The following is a 25,996-nucleotide window of genomic DNA, read 5'->3' as shown; positions in this document are numbered from 1 at the left end:
ACCCATCCCGTCATCCTTCCCCAAATCCCCAAAGGCCCAAAGGCGCCTTGCACAAGGACACTTTGGCACACTGCCGGGAGCTGCGATCGAACCGGCGACCTTCTGTTCCCCGGCCACTCTACCTACCGAGCTACGTGCCGCCCCAACACAATGTTTTATGTATTTTAATTAAAGCTTCTCAGATTCATTAAGACTCTCTTGGGTTGGACATAATATTGAACAGGCCAGAAGACAACTTGGTGATGTGGGTGTGACAGAGCTGTCAACTTTGCCTGAGTAAATAAAGAACCCTACTTCATTTGCACAGGAACCTAGCTACTGACCTAGCACATGTCTTGATTGGTCGGTATTGGAACCATTCCTTCGTCTCGTCTCGAGATATTGTTTCCTAAACCCCAACATCAAGGCGTGAGGAATATAGGGATATGTGTGTCATCCAAGTGGGAACACAACACGAATATTCCCAAATGAAATGAGATGATCCTCCACGCTGGTCCCAGCTTGCTCCCAATCCCCAAACTGGGGATGGTAAATGGACTGCACTTATATAGCGCTTTTATCCAAAGCGCTTTACAATGGCCTCTCATTCATCCATTCACACACACATTCACACACCAATGACTGCAGCTGCCACGCAAGGTACTAGCCTGCTAATTGGGAGCAAATTGGGGTTCAATGTCTTGCCTAAGGACATTTCGACATGGGGACAGGAGGAGCCAGGATTTGAACCGCCGACCCTACAATCTTTGGACGACCCGCTCTACCTCTTGAACCACAGCCACAATTAAGCCCTTTCTATTAAAATGCATAGTAACGTTGGTAAGGGCAATGTGGGAGCAGATGGGGATTAAGTCCATAGCTTGTACAATGTATTACTTATACCGGAGAGAAGATCCCACCTTTGCATACTAAGAGACTATTTGAGGCGCTGCTGTATAAGGATCAAACTCCCATCTGCATAGACTGCAGAGAGCTTTGACAGAGGGGTTTTGAAAAGGTCATTTTAAACAACGCAGCCCCCAAGAGACAACCAGTAAACATGTCTTTTTAGGAAGGCAATACCGTAACACAAAACCTAGGTCAGTACAAGTGTGTGATAAGAGAGGAAGGGAGAGAGAGGGCGTGCGAGAGACATAAAAGACAGCATCTGCAATAGCATGAAAACACCAGCATGCTATTGCAGCATGCAGCACTAAAACATGGCACACCAATGATTCTCGAGACCAAATTATCTCCTTTTTCCTTAGCGTGTTGCAGCTTGATGTAAAGTACATCCCCTGGACCTGATGCTAGTATGTCACAGGGACTTACCCCCAAACCAACCCTCGATGCTGAGTGCCAAGCAGGGAGGCATTAAGTACCATTTTTTACAGTCTTCGGTATGGTATGACTCAGCCGGGGATCGAACCCCCAACCTCCCAGTCTCAGGGCGGACACTCTAACCGCAAGGCCACTGGCCTGCTCGAGGCCACTGATCCCCTTTGTGAGCTCAAACACTCACGGAGGAGCAGCATTCCGCAACCTCCCAGTCCAACAGTTCTCTTTTGGAATTCCGCCCTCATCTGGGATTGATTCCCTTTCCTGTTTTATGGGACCAGTTCCCTTGGCGGAGTGACATTGCATGTATTAGGTCATTTGTCTTGTGAAGGGGGATACCTTTTGATGAAAAAAGCATTTATGTACCAAGTGTGTTTTTGTGGTTGTTATTTACAGTAGGTTTAAGCGCTGCTTGGTTTAATGAAGGATAGGATGGAGTTAGACAGCTAATTCCTTTCTACTTTTTGTCAGCATTTTTGCACATTGGGAATTGTATTTTCATTGGGTCACATCCTTGCTTTATAGTTGATTTTAGGCGTATCGGTTAACAGTTAATAACCGATTAATGAGGGGTTGGTAGTCAGTTAATGGTCAAAATAATTCACCAAAATTTGTATCCCTAGTATGGCGTTGTATATTCCCCACAGGCTTGAAAGGGATGATTTTGACCATAAACATGTCATATGATTCATGATAAGGGGTGTTTTGAAATGCAAATAGTCAAGGTAATTTATGGATATTCAAATGAGCACCCAAGCCTTTGACCTGAGCCAACAGTCACTCACCCTTCCTCACCCCTCCTCACCCATCTGAAACCCTGGAGTCACTCACCCCTCTGAAACCCAACAGGAGTCCCTCACCCCTCCTCACCCCTCCTCACCCATCTGAAACCCTGGAGTCACTCACCCCTCTGAAACCCAGGAGTCACTCACCCCTCCTCACCCATCTGAAACCCAGGAGTCCCTCAATCCCCTGACCTATTTGAAACGCAGCAGGAGTCTCTGCTGGAGTCTTTGATCACACCAATCGTAGCGTTGTGTTGCATCGGTGTTAACAGAGCACATCACAGCAATTTTCAATTTTAGCAGGCACATAATTTGACAGCTTAGCCTACTAACTCATACATGATCTTTACGTTCCAGTTAATATTCCTCTGCAGCCATACGCAGAAGTCGTGTCTGTACCTTCCTTCTCCTGCCTTAGGGCCAGGATCCTAACAGCCGCGCCGCATGCGCAGCATGTATCACATCAGCCATCTCAAATTAGTGCAACGAGTTAGGATAGGACAGGGTGTTTATGTGATGACTTTATGGATGAACACCCCCCTGCGGCAATCATGGGCTAATCAGGCAAAGGAGTCGGGAGGGTTGGACGGACTGAACCAATATGAAACGGGGGAGGGGGGGGGGGCAGCCACAGGTTTACACAGCTCACTCAGATTGGTTTGTCGTTCTGCCAACATGTTGCACATTTTATGCCGGCCTTACACCAACTGACTTTTCAACGGATTTCACTGTCGCGGACAAAATTTACAAAGTCGGAATAAAATCATGAGACTTTTGCTAAAGTCGAAGTGCGCTCCCGTCATCTTTATCGTTTGGTGTAGGGTGGCAGTCCGAGCTGTCTTTTTCTCGTCTTGACCTTCCGATAAAATTAGATTTTTTAAATATTACCCCCTCGGTGAGCTTCTTGTCTTTGAAATCGAGAGTTTAAAGGGCAATGCTCGTTTTTGACAACCTGGATCTTATTTACGACATATTATAAGAAGTTTGACTCACCGAGATCACTTTGGTGTAGTTCGGAGGCCTGTAGAAGAAATTTAAAATCCAGCGCGAGCCAGTATATCCATGTAATGACGGTGATCGGGGCACCGAGAATGCAGTTTCTCAAAATCTATTTTCGGCCGCTAAACGGTTGTTTTCATCAATCAGATTGGATTAATCGACAGTTGAGATTCCTCAACGCGAGGCATTGTTGTGGTTTTCAAATACGGGGTCTTTAGCCTCTGTAATATGATCTTTACACGCCTTTCCCCACTTGCTCCAGCACGCATGCGCACAGGCCAGCGCGCAGACTGGCTATTCTCCGGCTCACATTCTCTACGCCACGATCGTTGTTGGTGCCGAGAATATTGTCGTCGTCATTCGTCAGCAACAATCCGATCATAGCGCAGAGAATGTGAGCCGGAGAATAGCCAGTCTGCGCTTGCCCTTTAACATGTTTTTGAAAGATTTTTCAAGGTGCCCACCTACATCCATTGTATGACCAAAACGGTGGTAGAGCAATTATCAGACTTTCTCAAAAGTGCTAGTTTTGTCAACTTTTGATCTGAACCATTGTATATGTTCATAAGTAACCTTAAAACAGGGCTAAACATACTACTCCTTTAACTTTCCCTCCCTATTAGGGATGTAGATGGAGTACAGTGTTTTGTAGCCAAAAACAAAACATTTGGGCTACAAAATATATGCCTGGGGTGACTGCAGTGGAATAGAGTGTGTACCTTGACCAGAGTTGTAGATGGCTTTGACAGACTTCTTCACCTTCTGTAGTGCCGTTCGGTCTTGATCCAAAGCCTGGGGACAGAAGAGGGAAAGAAAGAAATAGACCATGAGATGAGTTTGCATTTCAACCTTGATGAGTGAAGTCTACCATGAACATGCTGTTCTTCGTTTACTACCCCTCAACACTACCCAATCCTCCACAATTGTTGAAGAGTAATAATTAAGTTTCAAACTCTTTCACAAAGCACACAAATTTATTAGAACAGGATTCAGTTTGTGGAAAAGCTGGGTTGTAAAACCATCCACAATCATGCCAGTTTCACAGAACTTCTAACCTCATCCCTTTCATCGTAAAGTCCTTGGTCACATTAAGCGGTCCTTATTACCACTTCAGATCATCTTTCTGCAGTGTCAGCTAAAATAGGACTTGGGAAGTTCAGGGACGGGGTTGTTCGGTGCTTGATTTGATATACAGACATATGTTGTATGATATTGTATCCCATGTTTGTTTTATTGTGTTGGCAACATTGTTTACATACTTATGAGGAGCTATGAGGAGCTAACTTGCTATTTGGTTAGCCTGGCCCCAGCCGCTGAATCTGAATTTTCAAAATGTGATTCATGGTCTGGAAAGGCTCTCGTCCACAGTGATTTTCGGTTTCAGTCAGTGCCCTTTGAATGTGATGAAATTAAACTGCGACGTGGTTGGTTGCTGAGGACTCCCTCTTCGTCAACGCCCATCTAAGAAAGCGGCTGCAATGGGAGCCTGTTCAGACTGAATAATGATGTGAAACGAAATGGCTTAATATTTGCTGCACACCAAAACAGTGATGTCGAATGGAATGTTAAAATCTCTTAACTGTAAAGGTGATGGTAGCATAGCAACTCCTGCCCCCCCAAACCCCTGGGGTAATAATAATATAAATAATGCATTAAAGGTAGCAAAGACTTTCACAAACTGAGATGGAAAGACACCAAATCAATAGCAGGTACAGTATTACGCTTACTGCAGCACTGGGGAAGGTCAAGAGAGGAAGTACTGGAGGTGCGACTTTGAGCTAAAGTGATTCAAAGTAATGTAATAGTAATGTTATAGGCCTACACCAATCATTGTTTAAAAAAAAAAAAGGTTCAAATAAACAATTGCTGCTCACACTTAACCGGAAAAATGGCAAAGGGTGAGGCCCAACAATATCTATTACCTGAGCTCAGTAGAGTGAGGGGCAGCACCCTTTCATTAGCAGGCTAAATTAATGTATGAAATCATGGAATATAGTGTGTGTGTGTGTGTGTGTGTGTGTGTGTGTGTGTGTGTGTGTGTGTGTGTGTATGTTGCTCCCATAGGGTGACTTTCACAAACCAAGGCTTGATGGGACGGATGGATGAATATTCACCCTTAGTAACCATGGCAACAGAAGCCCTTTCCAATTGTTGCCCTACTCTCTTTCTGTCTTTCAAACTATGAGCCACATCCAACACTGAATCAGATGACAAATTAGCATATGAAAACCATTAGCATCACAACTGAATGCTTTCTCGGGGAGGTTGAGGATAGGTGATTAGTGCTAGCCCCCTGCTGCTAGTTGTGGGGCTCATGTGGCTTTGAACCCAGTATAGTCCCTTCCCCTTGGGCTAAACACCTGAACCTTCCTGCCAGCCTTGCAGGAACTCAAATACGTAATTTGCGTCAAAGGAGATAGTGTTGTCAGTTAGTGTGTAGCTAGCATAGGATGAGCTAACTTAAAAGTCTAAAGGCTAAAGTACTTCCACTGAGGAGAGCTCAATGACAGCGTGCAGCCTAGCAACAGCTGGGCTAGTCGCTTGGCTAACTGGAGATATTCAACTTGATTTCCACATTTTGCTGAAAAGACAGAGAAAAGCTGAACAAAAAAGAAGCTTGAACTAATCAAACTGAGACCACCTGGTAGGGTAGACTTACTTCAGTACTTTTGACAAGATTGATAGATATTTTCTCAAATGTTGATACAATAAATAAATAAATAAATAACAAAGTCCGTAAAAAACATCTTATTTCAGCTGGACTTGCGTAACCTACTACCTTTGATCAAATGTATTCCTAGTAAAGACATAAACATCTAAATTCTGAAATCCTTTGAACAGAATTAAACATGTCAGTTTGTGGTTCCAAATGGGCCGGGTCTGTATGTGCTAGGTAAGGTCAATTAAGTTTAGCTTCTATTATTTATTTGAAAGAATTTGTTCTGACCAGACTGAAAGTTAAGGTCCACTGACATGCTCAGAGCAACTTTACAGTAATGTTATCCTCTAACGGCACAAATATGAGACAGTAGTGACATTTCTCAAAGGACCAGTTTTCATTATGACAAACATAGTGTTTTTAATTTAGCTAACAGGAAGGGTTTCATTGATGCAGGCAGCATTGGATTTAAATTAGTATTTTAAATATTCACAACGAGTTGGGAAGAATTCAGTTCTCTACATCTGTTGAGTACTCAAGTGGGGTATCTCCTGGACCTTTCTGCGTGTAGTTTGCATATTCTCCCCATGTTCACAATGGTTTCCTCTCAAGAACCCCAACATAAAAACATGCAGAACAACAGATCACTTTCAGTCCTGTCCCTGACCACCTGGACTTGGTTCCCGGGCGCCACTGACGAGGCTGCCCACTGCTACAGTCTGTCCCTGGAGGACAGCTTGAATGGGTTAAATGCAGAGGACAAATTCCACGGCAACCGCTGAAGATGCATGTGTGTGTGTGTGTGTGTGTGTGTGTGTGTGTGTGTACTGTGTCTCCGCTCACTCACTTGTGTGTTTGTGTGTGTCACTTACCATACGGCTAATAAAAAAGCCCTTGAAGTCCTGTAATTAATGATACACATGTATAAATGACGCTCAAATATTGTGGCAGTAGACCTTAAATAAGATAACACAAGCGGATGTTTTTTTGTGCTAAGTGTTTCCACAGCCTCTGATGACAAGGCCAGGCCAGGCTTACATGGGCACATGGATAAGATGAGCAAATGTGGACCAAACCAATGAGGATTTTCATTGGTAAAAGCTGTGCCTCTGGAACTCACAACGGATATTCCTGAGGAATTGAGCAGTATGCACCAGATGAGGAAAGGGCAGGAAATCCAAGGAATGCTGTGGACGTCTCTAGATGGACAGATATGGGATATTCCAGGAAAGACAGAAGGAAGAAGGGGAGAGACACAGGAACAACAGCCCATGCAGCCTCACTCATTTTTGCTGTTTTTTTTTATATTTTTTTTATATATTGTGCTTTTAGTAATATTGTGGCAGAACTCACTAAAAGCTAATTTACACAGACTATCATATTGAACTCGATAGTGCAACAAAAAATTATTAACCAACAGTCTTTCAAAACAGTTTGAGGATCTCATATAGGCACAATCTGAACAACAAACTGTCAACTGTTATTTCTTTTTTCAGTCCTTCACCAAAACATAGCCCCATGCAAACAAAAAGGCCACACACCCACTCATAAAACGCACCAAAAATAACCCTGCTCCCTTGTGCCCTCAAACTACCAGCTGTACCTTCAAAGAAACCCTTCAAAGTTTCTGACTAAAGTGGACAGGGCTGTGGGGCACACACTCACATCTCATCTTATTATAAATGTACCATGCAAAAATTGCCAGTTTGGGAACCTTTGAATGTCTAGCACAGTATCTAGGACTGGAACGAGGAACTGATTAGCACTGATAAAATACTGTTAAGGACAAGCGATTACAATAATTCCAATGTACCTGTACCCGTACTTGTTACACATGGCGAATACATTCTACCACACATCTGCTCTCAAATTGCCAGGGATTACAGGAAAAAACAGTGATTCTTCTATTTTATTCCATTCCATTCAATTCTGAGAGAAAATCACTACATGTTCTTCACACAGATACATTCTAAGTACAGGTGATCTGAGAACATAGTCTTTCTTGGGGCGGCTGTATAGGTGCGGGTCGTCCAATGATCGTAGGGTCGGTGGTTTGAATCCCGGCTCCTCCTGACTGCATGTCGAAGTGTCCTTGGGAAAGACACTGAACCCCAAATTGCTCCCAATGAGCAGGCTAGCGCCTTGCATGGCAGCTGCCACCATTGGTGTGTGAATGTGTGTGTGAATGTGTGTGTGAATGGGTGAATGAGAGGCCTTCATTGTAAAGCGCTTTGGATAAAAGTGCTATATAAGTGCAGTCCATTTACCAATGTCATCACATAGCAGAGATGCGCTCACTGTCTGTCCCAACATCCCTTTTTGTCCTGGCTTCTCTTACAACTGTCACCTTTTAAATGACAGCCTATGGCAGTAGAACCTCAGGGCTACACAGTACGTATTCAGTGCTTGTGTATAATATTGCCTGCTGGCTGTCGAGACGCGCTTGGATCTTACCTAAGTAGTTAGGTCTAAGGTATTTTCTCGCCGGATGGATGGATGGATGGATGGATGGATGGATGGATGGATGGATGGATGGATGGATGGATGGATGGATGGATGGATGGATGGATGGATGGATGGATGGATGGATGGATGGATGGATGGATGGATGGATGGATAGATAGAGAGATATATAGATAGATCGATGACGCATTCCCCCCCCCCCAAAGTTGACGACTAGTCGAAGTTCGAGTATTTATTTGACAGCCCTAACACACACACACACACCATGAAAACATTCCCTGTGTGTCCAGTCAAATTGCATAAAAGATATAAAACTGCTAAAATTACAAAATATTAGATGATGTCATGGGAGTGGCTGGCTTTACCAAGTGAGAGGGGTTCCGTTTGGCCCTCTCAACTACAGTTGCTCAGACAAAAGGCTGCTCATGTGTGCACCTTCGCACAAAAGCCACGCAGTTGCAGCTGAATACACAGCTCGCTGCCAAGCCATGCGGTCAGAGCACACTAGCTGGGAAACATCTCACATGCACATCACACACACACGCAATGTGAGAGAATGTCCTCAACGAGGCCACTTTTTGAAACCCTGTGTTTAGCCTTTAGCGCGATTGTTCACTCGCTCACTAACTCTCTCCCTGTCTTTCTCTCTCTCTCTCACTTCTCCATCACTCTTCCGGTTCATTCTCCCACCACCCCTTCGTTTTTCTATCCCGTTCTCTTCCTCTCCCTCTCCTTGCTCTGTCATTAGCCTTTCCTGCTGTCCCCTCGTCAAATCCTTGTGCTTATTTTCCTCAATGATTCCTCCATATCCCTCTCTTTTTATGCCTCCAACTCTCCGGGACACGTTCACAGGGCCAAACTAAACCTTTACCCAAGGGGCAGCTGCCAAAAAGCAGTGTAGCGCAACCCCCCCCCCACACACACACACACACGGACACACGCACACACTGCCATGTGTACAGCTGAGTCAACTCAAGGCCTGACGCACCAGCTATCATCGAAGAGAAACACTAAACCTTCACAGGATTACAGCTTTCCCTTTCGGCCGAGCCAAAAATGGCACACTTTACACAAGTGGTTTGGGAACAGAAAAGCGCTGGGGTTGGACTTTCGTGGTCTGTTATGAGAGGAGGTTGCAAAGACAAGACTTGATTTGGCAACGTGTTTAAGGTCATAATGGTTGTGTAGATTGGTCTGTATAGTTGTGCGCAACAATAAAATGGTTGAGAGTTCACTGAGCTTCATTGAAACTCATAGCAAGATGTGTCAGCATGTTGTGAGAATAACAGCTAAACTTGGGGGTATGTTATGATCCACAACCCAGGATGTTTGATACTGTATTTCCGTATCCAGAAAACTAATGAACAAAACACAGACACACACAGGTAGGGATTCCCTAGGGAAGGGGAGAAAACAGCATGTCTTTGACACCAAATACATACATCCATAAACACGCGCGCACACACTCATTTCACTACTCTAACTCTCTCACACACGTTTCATATCCAATGTTTACATACTGTAGGAAATATGAACCTTTTTTAATCTATTCATTTTCCTTTAATCTTTAATGATACTGGGAGTCCATCTGAAGAAGATCAAACAAGCTTCTACCAGATGCATATTTAAATCAAATTATGGGAGATGCAGTACCATGTCTTTCCCCCCAGAGAAATACTCAGCCTAAAGGTCACAGATCAAGGTCAAGGAGTGCTCCAACACTTCAAAGTATGAAAAGCGCGCTCTTCATCTAAATGGTACAGACCTTTAGCTTCTTTGTCAACATTGCTAATGAAAAAGAAGTTAGCCTACAGTTAATCCAATATTGCAGATTGCACAGAACACATCGAATATGCACTTTGTAAATCAAAATCTGATTCATCCTTAGGTGTACGTGAAGTATTAACTACATAACAATACCTTAGAGGTTTAAGTTATAACACAAGTGGAACATGGAATGTTTTAGGGTTGCCGCAGTTATCGGTGTTACTCGGTGTTCGGGTATATGTCGGTCATTCACTGTTGTACAGTATTACTTGACCACCATCCCCACAGTCATGTCGCTTTTTAAAAACCCATTTAGTTCATTTTAGTGTTTCAGCGCCCATGTTTGTCAAATAAAAAAACTTTGTTTTGTAAAATTTTATCAATGCTTAGTGAGGAAGGACACTACAATTAAAACTGGAAGTGTGTGCCTCCCCCTTACTCTGAGCGTGAAGGGTGAGTGTCAGGCTCCGTTCAACACAACACAGAGCGCTGTGGAATTCCACTGATCACATAAAGCCTGCAGTCTAGAGCGATCGGTCCTCGGTTCTCTTTGAATTTCCTTCTTTGCTAACTATTGTAAACTTCACAGCAGTGGCTGTAAGTAGGCCTACAAATGCTTCCGTTGCCATGTTTTTTATAATATATAACGCAAACAGTTTTTGAACATTCTTTAAAAGCCGTTTAAATTGAACAATAGAACGTGCAAAACAACTACGATGGTTCCACAGGCACTGTGCACTAGTAGGCTACTGATAAAAGAGTAACCGATGAAAAAGCTCTATTCAACATTTAATTCTCCTGTTGTAACTGCTCCAACGTGACCTAGCAGGTTTCTCTAATTCTGGTTGGTGATCTCCATTTTCTGCAGAGGCACATCTAGCCAACTGGATGTCTTCAGACATTAGCATCACTTTGGGCAAGACAGGGCTGTAGAAAGTATAGTGTCAACACCTCAGAGCAGCGGCTCACTAGACAATGAGAGCAGAGACAGCGTTCTCACCATGTACTTCCTGCTCCAGTACACACTTGTGAGTTAATCTGACATGAATGATTTTAACCAGTGTTTAATCTGAATGATATGACTACAAATATATAGGCTGGTTGTTGGATGATGTTAGATGCTGGCTATTAGGGCTGCTATTTCATTCAGGGGTTTTAAGAGGGATAATTCATCCTCAATTAGGCTAATATGGTTAAATGTAAGGTAAAGAAATACACTATATTAATCAAGACAAATCATCAAACCACAAACTGTACAAGTGTTAGTAGATACAAGATACTATTAGCCAATAAACATTGTTGCATTGAGAGAGGTAGTATTACACAGAGTGGGATATTCAAAAATAAGTTTTCCACACAGATAACAATTCAATACTTTTTTTCCGACTCAACTCACGTCGATGCAAGAATCTCAGCAACAGAGTAATTTTGAGAAACTGCTAATGAGTCAGACACATTGAACTGAAAAATTCAACTGAATCACTGTCAGATCTTCTTGCTCTGCAAAAAAGTAGATAACCATGCATGCGTTGCGCTTGGCGACCGCACTTGAGCGTAGGACACTTGGGCTTGTGTGCCTCAGCAGCAGCGTCGTCTGGCACGGCCACTGTCCCCCCAACAAAGTCACGACCATGTCAGACCGGTCAACCACAGCTGAGTCCAGCTGAGCCCGGCTACAAAGGATCCGCACATTCCCGAAGCGGTCTTGCCTAAGACAGTAAATAAGAGTACATATCTAATTTCATTTTATCTTCAGGCCTTAGTCAAATAGTAGGCTACAGTACATGTTTTATTCTGTTAAATGCTTGAGATGAGTTTGATTTTATATCCCCAATACAATGAAACCGATAGAACAGTCTTATGAGTGCAAACTGAGTCAAACCAGAGGCACCTCATGCTTTCAAGTATAACCTGTGTTTTTACTACAAGTAATCTTGTCTCATTAAGACACAGGGCCTGTAGTGGCCTATAGTTTCTGCTGTTTAGATAGATCATGTGAGAGACATGCTAAGTGCTAACCATACTACGATGACTGATGATTTAAGCACAGCACGGACACATTCCTTCTTTTTTTTTTAAACAAACTACTGGGCGCATTTCCAATATCCATCCTTTATCCAGTCCAGTTACATTATCCCTGGAGATGAGGCCATTAGGCTACAGCCCAGAGAGAGCCCTGTGCCCTCCATAGTCCTTCCTCTCCCTGCCTGCCTGAACTCGCTACTCAACACAAATCCACCAATCATTTCCTGACTCATCCACTTAACTCATGAGGCAACTCTCCATGTTTATTTTTATTTATTTATTTATTACAAATATTGTTACACACACTTAGAAATCCAGACTTACAGTACTAACACACCTGTACAAGTTACTGTGAAAAGCAGTCTGGATAAAAGGCCAGGGGTAATTGAACTACCTCTTTATTGAGCCATTCAAGTATTACATGGATACAATCTTGACAATTAAACAATGTTTTTACAATTCCTTTTTCTGTAGAGTGAGGCATTTGATATGACAGATGTTCATTTATATGAATTTTAGACGGTTTATCTGATAATGATATGTCTCGGTTCGGAATTGAACCTACAAGCTTCCAATCTCAGTGTGGACAATCTACCTCAAGGAAACATGAGGCCCTAAAACTAAGCCCTATTAAAAGATGCTGATTCAGAGACTCAATTACTTCCAATACTTGCAGCTGCATTAATATCAAAAATCCCTCAGGGTTCCGCAGACTAGAAGGGTGGTGCACATTTATGTTGCTGCCAAATGTAACTGAATGAGCTTACTGTGACTTCACCTGAGCGACGGTGCTTTATAGACAAACTCTACCCCTGCCATTGAAAATTGTGTTTTAATTTTATACTTCTCCTTGTTACTACTTCCCAAGAACGTACTAGAAAGGACAGAATATGACGACTAAGCAAAGGAAAAGCAAGACGAGAAGGAGGTAAACACATCACAGTAGATGAGGAGAGATGCTGATCCCTCACAAACACCTGACGATTCGGAGGAACCGGTGATTACAGATTTTTTTCCACTGGCAAGATAGCTAATGCTGCGTTCCATTTGGCTCATGAAGTCGCAATTCACCCAATACTACTCGCAGTTTTAACTGGAACGCCACTCACAACTTGTTTTCTCGGCTCGTGAACTCGTACCACTCACCCCTACCTCCAGTTCGCTCCAAGGGTCGTGAACAGCAGATGAAACTTTAGTAATACTGTTTTATTAGCATTTCTGTCTTATTTGTGACTCATTAATTCAGTCGAACATACAGTATTCCCCAACTCTTATATGAGGACACGCAACCTATTTTGTATACACAAAATCTCACGTAGTGTGTTGTTATCTAACTGATTTGACAAACAAGGCTAGCTAACCTCCATCTTTGTTCCCAGCTGTTGTCTACTGTATCTCGGTCCCCTCGTGGGTGACGTCGTTCTCCGTCTCTCCCACCTCAACACTTCCCAGACAAGCAAAAGCTTTTATACTTGCATTTTGATAAATGTTCTGGTTATTGGCACGAGCGAGCCCTGCTGGCAGCCCCCCTGGCCAGATTGTCGTTAGCCTACATTGGCACGGCCATCTGTGCCTCAGGGTACAAAAGAAAGAAATCTGAATTGAGCCAGCAAAACCATTATCATCCTAGATGAGTCTTTGTGGCATTAATGATTAACAGGATGAGTAACACAACTCTTTTACACAGACTTACAGTACACACACACACACACACAGCCACACACACACAGCCAGAGAACATGATTTGTACAGTATGTGTCTAAACTGATGCAACATACTGCATCATAAGTAGCATTGCACTCTCCTACTGTCTCATAGGGCAGAAGATGAGAACAAAATACTATAATGAAACAGGTCTTTACAATTTACAATGTCTGTACATTTTTGCCATCAACAAATATACATACACACAAACACACACACACAAGGGAGTCACGGGTGACTCACTCCTAAATGAGACCTACAACATAATGACAAATGTTCACCAATCCTAGAGCCCAAGACATTGCTATGGCAACAGCAGGCAGGCTGTCATGGCCAACTTACAGCACTTGTGGAGAAAATGCATTATATGAGTGCTATTTTGGATGCAGAAATATCGGTCATTAAAGCTTTGTGTATAATTTATCAGCCACTCCAATGAATAATAGAGAACATTGCCTTTGTCTTCCTCTCAGGTATCAAATGAATAACACATTTTTAATTTAGAAAGAATAGTAGATGCCATGATCTTCTGTGGCAAAATACCATTGCTCATTCTGACAGGTGTGAATAATCTGGAAGGAGGGGTGGACTTCAGTACACTACTCAACTTGAGGAAAATCTTGTAAAAAGCCATCTGCTAGTGGTAGTGCAAGTATAATTTATTTATCCAAACTCCAAGCAGCAAAAGGTCTGATCAATCTTCAGATTATTGTATATCCTGTTAGCAGGTAGTTCCAACTGGGCATTGTGATTGGACACGCGGAATTCTGAACCATGCATATATCCATGATACATGAACAGTTTAGAATGGTTAAATCACCTTCAAATGCATCACTTTGCCACTGGCAGTGTACTTTCGATTGTTACAATCCGCACAAATTCATCAGATGTTACCATTCCAGGATGCCCCCTTGCTACAATTTTTCAAAACACAACTGTATGTCGCATCAGTGAGAGATGCATTAATGCTAGATTAGAAATGTCTGTTGTCTCTGCCTAGCCTGCATGCTGCTGAAGTGCTGTGCTGAACGAAACAAACAAATTAATTGTGGGAGAATATCTCGATATCACAATACTTAGAGCTCTATAAACTAGCTACAGTGATTTGATTACTGTACCAGGCAGATTAATATTACGTACCAAACAAGAGTCACATTTATTTGGGAATAATAGCTGTCTGGCATAACCCGTTTGTTGGCAATTAGTTTTGACAACTGGTCAGTTGATATGTTGCACAGCAAATATGCAGTAGCCTACACTTCACTCATGGCTAGCTAGGCTGGTCGGGTACGGCATTAGCTTTGGTTGTTAGGAATACTAGATCATACTGTATCCAAAGGTGGGAAACTTGCTGAAAGAAAAGGTAACGGACATTTTCCATTTTACTTACTGTTCCAAACCCATGTTAACTATTGGATGTTATCACTGTTCCTCCAGGGAATAGGTTCATCATTTGATACTCCGTAGCAACGTGATAGTTTTAGGAACCACATCTCTTGGCGGAGTTCACTAAATCGATGTAAACACACTAAAATAGTCTGAATTTATCCTATAATCTTTCCTGATGCTGTAACTTGTTGGATAAAAAGCTGTGAGTCATGAGTATCGGAACACAGCTTCTCATGTGTTATTGCTTAAATTTAAGATGTGGCAGTAACACAATCAATGCTAATTAATAATTGCTCATAATTGTAATGGCTTGCTTCCAGATGTCTATAGAGCATTTAGATTTTAGGTAGGCCTACATCCCATAGAGATACAATCTGATTTATCTGTGTGGTTAGTTGTTAGATAATGACTCTTCACAGAAGAGTCACTATCCTAGGAAGCTATCAAAGACAAACCTGATACAATAATGTAAACATTTCACACAACATGCCTTAGTGTATTTTCAACATACAGCATGGCCAATGTATGGAACTCCAATCTCCCCTGACAAATCAAACTAGGCTTCTTCTATGCAACGATAGAGTCCATTCTCCTATATGGCTGTGAATGCTGGAATGCTACTTCTCCCATCCTATCATGGATAACTGAAGCCCACCCTGCAGAAGTCCGTAGATGGGTGCTACACCAGAATGCTGCGTGCAGTACTTAACATCTACAAGAACGAGCATGTTAGCAACAAGCATCTGTATGGGGAGTCACCAAGGGTGAGTGAGAAAATAGCAGTCAGAATAATGAGGATGGCCACTGCCAGAGACACCAGCTGCCAGCCAGAAAATCGGTGCCGTGTGAGCCAACACACAGGTATCGATCACGAGGGCGTCCCACACTAACATAAAGTCCCTATAGAGAGTGGTACCGTCAGCTGAACGTACCCTTGGGGGGGGGGGGGGGCACCTTGAAGACATCTACTCTAAAAGATGCAAGACCAAGGCCAACAGGATCCTGAGAGACCCCAGCCACTCAGGCAACATTCTCTCTGCTACGGTCAGGGAAAAGATACCGCACACAGGGCCAACACGGAAAGACGCAGGAAGAGCTTCTTTCCACTGCTTTTTCCTGAATGACTCTACCTAACATATAGTACCACTATACCCAGTGTACATAACACAACCACTTACAACGCAATATCATACCACCCCCCCCCTCACGGATTATTTATTATAGCTATAGCATGTGCATAACCCACTCCTGCCCCCTCCAGGTTATTCATTATTATTTATTCATATCCTATGGCATGTACATAATCCATCTTATTCTGTATAGAAAGGGTACTTATGTATAATTAGTGTTAATTTGTAAACTTTGTAATTTTCGTAATTTGTACATTTGGAATAGAGTACTAGAGTTTATCTGCATCAAGCATAATTTTGGAGCCGGCAGCAACATTTCACTGTTACTGTACAGTACACTGTACATTACATATGACAAATAAAGGAATCTTGATCTTGGTACAATAAGTTTTCTTCATGCATGTGGCTTCCTCTACGCTGAAACCTCTATATTCAGTGTAACATAGTGTCCCACAGTTCATCACTGGCGACTAAAGGCCCTGAGACACCAACCCGGCATCAAACTAGCACCGACAAATTGCTGTGTCGCCTCACATCGCCTTACGTTGCTTGTTTTAGAGCCGACAAGTTTCACTTGAACACACCAAGCAAACAACAGCCAGCAACCAACGAGCGCGTACGTTTCTGCGCTTGCATAAGATGAAATAACTCCACACCACCAGGTGGTGGTAGTCTGCATCAAGAGAAGACCACCGGATGTATAAACCGTTAACAGCACAGCGTTTGTTTTGCTACAAATAAAGCACTCTCGCTCAGCATAGACGGTCATCTCTGAGAATGTCCTACTATCTTGTGTAAATTGAAGAGGTCTGATAAATTGAAATTAGCACTGTTGTTAAGAGCCCTGGCTCCTTGTGTTGCACAACAGATGAAGAGGCGTAGGCGAAAGATGAGGAGAAACTGCCCAAAATGGGTGAAAGCATGGATGGATCCTACAGCAACAGTCAAGGACCTTTCCAGAGATTCTTGCCTATACAACAGACAACAACAAATGACACTGCACAACTGTATACTTGAATGTTATTTAATTGCACTGCCGACAGACACAGTCATCCATGATAGGATGGGATAAGCAGGCTAGATGAGGATTAGACTGCTAGACTACGATAGTAAATTGCCAATTTGGGGACCTTTAATGTCTAGCTGCGTACCTAGGACTGGAATAATGAACAGATTAGTGCTGATAAGACACTGCAAGGACAAGCGATGACATGAATTCCAATGTACCTATGCAAATAAACTTTCTATTTCATTCTAATGGACCTGCGCAGGTGTCATCTCTGGATAGATAGGCTAAAGTCCACGTCATGAGTTTCTTTCTTGCGTCGTGCATCACTTGTATCTTGCATCTCCTTTTACCGTTTTTGTCGGTGTGATAGGTAGTGATGCCATTACATTAACCTCGCCATTACATTATGTAAATAAGTACTAGCTTTAGCAGCGTTTTTGGGCTGCAAATTGATTTAGTTATCTATTTTTCAAAACATCAACATGGGTTTCGGTTCCGCTGTAGACCGGCGATGTGAATAGGCCCCAGGCTACTCTTTTCCCGAAGGGCCCGCTCATTCCGACACCGATTAGACATGCTCAGATGTCCCGGTTCGTCCTGAAAATTCTCTGACATAGCCAAAGGTGCGCGACACACTGCATCAACAATGCTCACAGACATTCACAGCAGCCAATTATCTGGTGTGTCAGGGGCTTAAGGGTGTAACGGTTCACTAAACCCACGATTTGGTACGTATCTCTGTTTTGGGGTCATGGTTTTGGTGCACAATCAGGAATACAAACACTTAGTCGATTCTTAAATTCAGGACAGGGTGAATTGGCCAATTCATGGACAACTTGGTCTTGGGCTTTCTTATATAGTGTACAGTAGGTCTTACTACACGTTTGTTGAAATGGGCTCGCACGGAAAGCAACGTGGCTCACGTGGCTCAAGCTCTTTAATGAGGAGCTGAAACCCCCACTTCACAACGACTCAAGTGTTGCCAACTTTTCTCCAGGGGAAGTAGCTACAGGCTGTTTGATTAGTTACTAGAAGACGCCAAGTAATGCATTTGCATATACAAATGAGATCAGTTTAACCCCAGCAAAAACATTTTCTTTAAAAAGCATCACCGCTCTGCTTTCGGTTACCCCCTCCCCCCAACCCCTCTCTCCTCGTCTCTGCTGTCTGTCCCTCCAACAACCATTGCTATCAGTATTGTCCGTTTTGCATTGGTTTCTTCTTGTTTACAAAATTGTCTCAGAATGACACCCTGTCTAAATAAAGGTTGAATGAGAAGGGTGTGATGTCATGTGGCCATTTTGTCTGGTACAAGTGTCAGACATATTGGCCCCGTTTACAAAACCAGAGGTAAACAACTAGACGATAAACAATGAGGTCTAACGCCAAAAAATGTGCACACAAATACACACAAACACACACACAGGAAGGAAAGATGAATTGTCAGTTCCCGGAGAGAAGGACACTGTGCGTGAGTCATCCCAGAGGCTGAGTGCCCCAGCCAGCCACGGTCACTGGGGACATCATTATAAAATCACAGCCTGGTGTTAAATTAGAGCTCGGTTCCCTCTCCCCACCCGGGGCCTCCTGCTACCCTCCTTCAGCAACAATCACTGTCAAGAGGCACAGTGGCACGGTGCTTATTCACAATACTGTCCAACTCTACCGTACTGTAGTACAGTTCAATTCACCATTTGCAAACAAGTACTTGGGATGCTACTGTATCAAGATAAATGTTTAAACACCATCTATGAAAATGTTCAACTGTGACAAGTTGATTATTCTATCACACCCATAGAGGACTTTCTCTACAAAATCTTGCAATAAGCATTCAACACACCTTCACAATAAGTCGGTGATTCAACAAGGGTTGAGTTGAAAGTATTTTTAAAATAAATTCAAGGGCCAAATTCTGATAAAAGCATAGGCTACCTCCATGACCATTACTATCTCGCTAAATACTTCAATCAGTATAATTAGGGGCAAAAGTGATCCCTACCAGTTGCACGAAGTAGATATTTGAGTGAGTCTGACCCATTCAAACCACTAATGCATCGGAGTGAGGGGTTTATCAATGTTATTTGCCCAGATACAGCGTAGACTACAACGTTTGAGCAAACGTGGTTCCGCTGAAATTCCCCCTAAAGCTATGGAGGCGACCTCGGAGATGCAACCTCGTCCACCGTGATGCTTCCTGCCTCCGCGGCCTGTCAGCCGAGCCATCTAGCAGGGCAGGTGAGCGCAGAGCACTGGCTTGTAGAAGTAGGTTAATCTCTCTCCATCCCTCCACAGCTCCAATGGGATGAAAAATACTCCATAGTTACACAAGCACACTATGGGCCACTATATATAGCCACCACACATCTCCACTCTTCAGAGGATAAGATGGGATTTCTTTACTTTACATGTTTGCCTTTCTCGCCTCCGTGTAAATAATGGGACTCTCGCTGTTTTATGCGGGGGTGCTTGGTGGCCCCTGTGAGATTTGTAACCTTGAAAGTACAGTAGGATAGTACTGAGCAGAATGTCCATGTTTGGAATTTTGAGAAAATCATGCTTTGAAGTAAGTGAATAACTGACACCCTGCGGATTGCTGTAACAGTGGCATTGGCATTCATCAACGTACAGTACGATAGCAGGCAATATACCACAGATATAATAATCCAATACTGTATAAGGTGGTGATTTAAATAATGAGATCGTTGGTCCAATGACAGATGACTGTAAATGTTTAAGTGCTTAGGTAGGTTTACTTACAGGACATGACTGCTAACTCAGCCACCAAGTTAATAATTTTGCAGTCGACTCCTTTCTTCCTTCACCTCAAGTTACACCATTAAAATGTACTCTGTCCATTCATAATTAACCATGTCTACAGACCAGATGAATGAATCCCTTAGATGTGACGGGTGACAGAGGGTTGTGCAGGACAATAAGGCCGTGGTATCCCATCACCCAAAGACCAGCATGCACCTCTTCCCTACCCTCGGGCCAAAACACGGGAGATGTGAGGGTTGGGGGAAAGGAAAACTTCTCACCACACACAGAGAAAACTAACATCGTTTGTAGGACAAATTAGAGGGAGACGCAGCAAATGTCAATAAAAGGAAATACAAATAGTGTATACACAGAGAAAATGGGACGTGGATGACTAACTGTTTTTCTTGTGTTTTTCCAGCCATTATTTTTTCTCATGGGTTTTCCTGAAGGGACACACCACTGTAAGTGATGCTTTGCCAATTTACTGAAGTGCATTCATTAATAAATAGAATAGGGAAGGCAACTGGGTCATAGCAACCACGAGCCCATCTGTCTTCCTTAACGTTCCAACGATTTTGCCGCCACTTACTAATTAGCTGATGTGGATCTCATGGCAGGCTCTTGTTTTGAGGTGGCTTGGGGATTTGATTGGACGACAGCCTATTGAGCATGGCAAATATTGGTCACAGTTTTGCCACTGTGGCCTCATAAAATCAACAATGCCTAAGAAAACAGCAGGGCGTACACTATTTGAACATCAGGAGGTTTTATGGTAAACCCAGATGGTTTCTCATCAAATACCATGGCATAAATTTGAATTTGGGAATTATTTTACTGTGTAATTTAAATAGGTGATTGGCCAGGAAATGAATATTTCAATCAAAATAAAAGTGTTATGTTCATCGTCGCCACTCCCATCCACACAGACTACCAAGATTCTAAAACAATGTCTACATGGTTACACATCAGAAATAAGACATTCCAGATATCTATACCTTGGAACCTTCCCATGTGGATTATACTTCCTTTTATATGTTTGACCCAGAGTTGGAGTGACCACTCACAACTATGGCTGTCCTGTCTCCCAAATATATGGTAAGATTCACATCACAATAAAGCAACAGTGAGGTATCCCCAAATACAAAATTGGCACGTAGGCTACAGAGTGTATAATACAATGTGTTGTTTGCATTGTTCTCTGTGTCGAATACAATAGGCTACATGAAATGAAAGGATAGTGGAATTGATAAACAAATATTATTAGACATGCGTGTGATTACCAAAACAAGCGCAGTAGCCTATGTTACATACCAGAACAATAGACTGAGCTAATCTGACCTCACTTCCGCATGCCAACACTCATCCCTGCGGAAAATGTGTGGCCTCTATTGCATAGGCCACTATGAATGGTTCGCTGTTCCGTTAGCCTACGCTATAGAATCTAGTGGTGCGACTGCGATTGATCTGGGATTTGTTTTATAATCTGGCCTATCTGGAGTTTGATGGTGCTCGCGTATCTTATGCCACTCTAACAACATTTAGGCTATAAGGTAGTTAAACTAGCCTGCCTTATGACAAGCGGTTTTCAAAGGGGCCTTACCTCCTCCAAGACGTTGACCGTGTTCCGACAGCTCTGCAGCCGGGTAGTGAAGCTGGAGGTCGTGGGAGAATTGTAGTCCTCGGTGGTTTCCGAGAGAAACTCGGACACCGAGATATGGTCTGGCATCCTTTAACCAAGGAGTAGCCCCGAGCGACAAAAAGGATGAAGAAAAAAAATCTGATTTTGTACCATGAATTAGTAATTATGAGCAGAGCGGTAGGCTATCACCCCTGGATATATTAAACATAGGCTACGACGTGGAATGGAAATACAATTGGTAGCCTATCCGAATAATAAGGTGAAATAGGCTATCTGCCTTGTATGACCACAACACAAATTCTACCCTGCTCCCTATATTCTCTCCACTTTAATTGCGCGCTTTCAGCTGTAAAAACAACGATTCAGTTGTCTTCCCCGCTTCTCCAAAACGAATTCTGCGCACGGATAACAAATTCCCTCATTGCGTTTACCAATAAGGATACGATTTTTGCAGTTGCAAGTGTTTATGCGCCAGCGCGAGGCAATTCCGTTAATGAAATTATTTTAGAGACTCCGATAACTGTTTAATTTACTCTTCCCTTCCCCTTTCCCTTGTTTTCTAGCCCTGATGCTATCTGCTTTCTGACACTAGCGCACGGACGCACACTTTCCTCCTCCCCGCGTTGATGACGGTAATAAACAAGGAAGCGCTTTGCGCATGCTTCGCTTCAGCCAACCGATAGGAGACAGACATGTCCAAGTAAAAGAGCAACAATTCCATTGCGTATCTACCTGTTACTATGATTAGTATCTGATTACATCTGTCAGATATCATAGGCCTAGTTATCTGCTAAACTGTGTGGTTGTGGTCTTGCTGTTTAGAGTCTACCACCTATGCCCAAATAGCTCCCCACTAACCTCGCGTCACCATGGAGGGGTGAGTTTAATCTGAAAACTGTGTGCACCGTTTTGCTACGGTTTCGTGGTTGAATGACATGTTTCCTCAAACGGTGTGCAACTAACATTTCATCATCATTTCAACATCCCCTAACATCCGGACTTCCCCCACCAAAGAGCTCCAGCCTGGTACCATTAGATAGGACACATTTTAGCATAGGACATTTAGCATAGGACATTAGATTTAGATTAGGATATTATTATGTTTATGTTTAATGTTTTATTGTGTTTATTTTGTTATAATAAAGTTCACTATTATTCAGTTCCCCCTGCCCCAGTAGTTTATTATTATCCACAGTTTTACTATTATCCACAGTGAATGTGAATGCCATAGAGCTGCCAGGTGTTTGGTGGCTAGTACCTTTTAGTTTAGTTTAGTTAGTTTGCGTATATTATGTAGTTAGTTGGAACATAGGATTTAGTTTAGTATATGACTCTACAGCCCCCCTAATTTGTAGCCCCATCCACAGAGCAGCTATAGTCTCGCCAGTCGTTATGAGTTCAAATAAAACATGGACATACTGTACCAAACAAATTAGCCTATTGCAGAAGAGATCTTGAAGAAACTTGCAGTATCACATTGTTTTTGCACAGGGGGGGGGGGTCCACATCCACTTAGACCGGAAACCACAACTGCAAAGCAAATAGGCCCCAGGGTGGCTGCATTACGTTAGGGAGGCTTGTGGAGCAGTCAGCGCATGGGTGGTTCACAAAGCCTCGGACAGGGTGATAAATAGACATCCACGTACTCTGAGAAACTCCAACACCAATTCTCAGATGGAAATGCGTCCTCTGTCTGGAAGGCCTCAGACAGATCACAAACTACAAACCAAGATCCCCCCCAGACCACTGATGACTCACCTCCACCTAGCCAAACTGAACTAGTTCTACTGCAGGTTTGCAAAACAGTGGGTTCCCCACTCGCCCCACACTCATCAGCCCCAACAACCCAGCCCCCGGCAGGGGCTCGGACCTCTCCACAGCTGCCTCCACACACACACACACACACACACTGCAACACAACCTCTCACCATCCTAGAGAAGGAGGTGAACCGCCTGTTCAAGACCCCTGGGAAGTGGCCAGACCAGGTGTTCATTGACATCTTCAACACCTCACTAGAGACATGCCATGTACCAGCCTGCTTCAAGACCTCCACCATGGAGGGCGTGCTCTCCCAGCTGCGCGTGCCCGACTCCACCTGCAGGTGGATCACAGACGTCCTGTCTGACAGGAAGCAGCGTGTGAAACTGGGCAAGTATGTCTCTGGGTCCAGGACCATCAGCACAGGGTCCCCTCCAAGGCTGTTCTTTCCACTCTACTTTTTTTTTTTACTCTTGTCTCTGCTTTTGTCTTCCCACTTCTGCTTAGCAGCTATACCTAGTTTACTCATTCTTTAGGAGCCAGTCTGCTAAGTTCTTATTATATGATACACTTACATATCCTATTATGGACTACAGGCATACAGTAGCTAACACATAATGGCCTGCCATGTAGGCAACATCTCTTTAACTACTGTATTTATCTACTCTACTGATAGACACTTCTCTCTTATGAAGTACAGTATTTAGCCCATGTTTATTGGTCTGTAAATGTTCCTAGCTAATAGACTTAAACGTTTTCCAGAAGCTTGCTCGATCGTTTCGTTGAGGGAGGTCAGGGAAGAATTTTACAGCTCACTTTTTCAGCCCCTGGTGAACTGTTGTTTTTTTTGCTTTCCTCTGGAAAATGTAGGGGTAGGACCTATATGTCCATCCCCCCATTATTCTATGTAAAGCGCATTGTGTTACCTCTGTGGATGAATGGGCAAAAATTCCCACAGACACACTCCAAAATCTTGTGGAAAGCCTTTCCACAAAAGTGGAAGTTGTTATAGCTGCCAAGGGAGGACCAACTCCATATGAATGCCTATGAATTTAGAATGGGATGTCACCTGTAGGTGTAATGTGTAGGTGTCCCAATACTTTTGTCCTTATAGTGTACAGCTCCCCTTAGGAAGTATGTACTTTACACACAGTATGCATACAATTGTGGCATACTACCTTGTTACAGTATAACATTGCGCCTTGAAATTTGACCACATCCGTCGTGGTCCACAAAGTGTAATTTGTCCACAGCTGGGATTCATCATAACACCTCTGGCGCGACTCGCACATGATGTAATTTCTGCTGCGCACAGGATTGTGGGTCAGAATAGCAAGAAAGGTCTGCTGGCTTGCATACTGCAAAATACGAACAGAGGTAGTAGAACATCCTGGTATTTTTGCCATACAGGATGTGGCATTGGGACATACTACATTCTTTTTTGGCATACTATATAGTATGGAAGTATGCAATTCGGAACGCAGCCTTAGTGTCCCCTCACCTCTGCCTCTTTCCTGTATGTGTGTGAGTGAAAAGAGGTATCTGTCTTCCCTGTCATTGTTTTTAGGGGCAAGGCAGCTCAGTTGCTGTTCCAGCTTGTATTTCCCAATATTCTGAATCTTCTTCTTCCTAGTAGGAAGTCTGACTTCCCATGCATGAAAAATCACCAAACTTTGCACATAGGTACAGTCCTATACCAAAAGTCCTCAACTGGCATTGTGGGACAATAGTCCTGATGGTGGCACTACAGCAACAGTCTAAAGTGTAAACATTTTTAAAATCATAACAACTCAGCCGTACACGCTAAAACTTTGCAACCACCACCAAAACATATGTCCAGGTGAGTAGACAAGTCCATATGCTTCGAGCTGGCAGGAATTATGAAGTCCATTACTTGTTTTTTCTCAAAAACTGTAAAACCTATCAAACCCTTGTCCTCACACGTTTTGGTCAATCGACACCCCAATTGCTACACTGCATCTTCAGACTGTCCTCCACAAACAATTTGCTTGCCTCATATTCACTGAAAAATCTCCAATGTTCATGAAAAAAAGATATTTCACTGACATGGTAGATGTAGTCTGACATTTTTTAACATACATACATACATACATACATACATACATACATACATACATACATGAAGGCTGCCACATGCCTCATGTGATTTAAGTTTGTTTGAGAACGTTCTTTTGTAGAACTTAAAATGCAAAATAGTGCATCAGCTGAAATGTTTGTTTTTTTCTTTAAAAGAGTGAGAAATGGGAGGTGTGGCATGATAGCGTGTGAAAATGGTAATTTGCGTGAGTCTCACTCTCAATGCGTGAGGGTTGGCAGCTCTGCATTTGCACTATCCTGACCTGCACCCTGACCTATGTCGTCTCCATCAGCGTATGCCATTACCCTAGTCAAATTTCTATGTGTTATCTATACATGGCAAATAAACTGATCTTGAATCTATGGGCTAATAGGCCCCGCCCATCAGCCAAAAACCTACATCTGTTGAGCCAGACAATTTGGTGACATGCAGTGCACATACATTGATGGTTAGTTAGTTAGTTAGTGATAGTTACACTTTCGTATAATCTGTT

At 43.0% G+C, this 25,996-nt stretch overlaps 1 protein-coding gene across 5 annotated transcripts in view; it reads right to left on the bottom strand.

Moving 5' to 3' along the window:
• Positions 1–21,733, bottom strand: part of asap1a (ArfGAP with SH3 domain, ankyrin repeat and PH domain 1a) — a gene marked incomplete at its 5' end in the record, with an annotated part of 43,368 nt that extends 21,635 nt beyond the window's left edge. For all 5 annotated transcript variants that reach the window (XM_084447304.1, XM_084447302.1, XM_084447303.1 and 2 more), the window contains 2 exons: positions 3,821–3,893; positions 21,608–21,733. In XM_084447304.1, coding sequence (XP_084303430.1) covers positions 3,821–3,893; positions 21,608–21,733 — 199 coding nt within the window. The remainder of the gene's footprint in view (positions 1–3,820; positions 3,894–21,607) is intronic.
• Positions 21,734–25,996: the final 4,263 nt, after the last annotated feature.

This window comes from Borostomias antarcticus, assembly GCF_949987555.1.
Source record: "Borostomias antarcticus genome assembly, chromosome: 12".
Taxonomy (NCBI): domain Eukaryota; kingdom Metazoa; phylum Chordata; class Actinopteri; order Stomiiformes; family Stomiidae; genus Borostomias; species Borostomias antarcticus.
The sequence above is the reverse complement of the archived record's forward strand: the minus strand, read 5'-3'. Positions and strand labels throughout refer to the sequence as shown.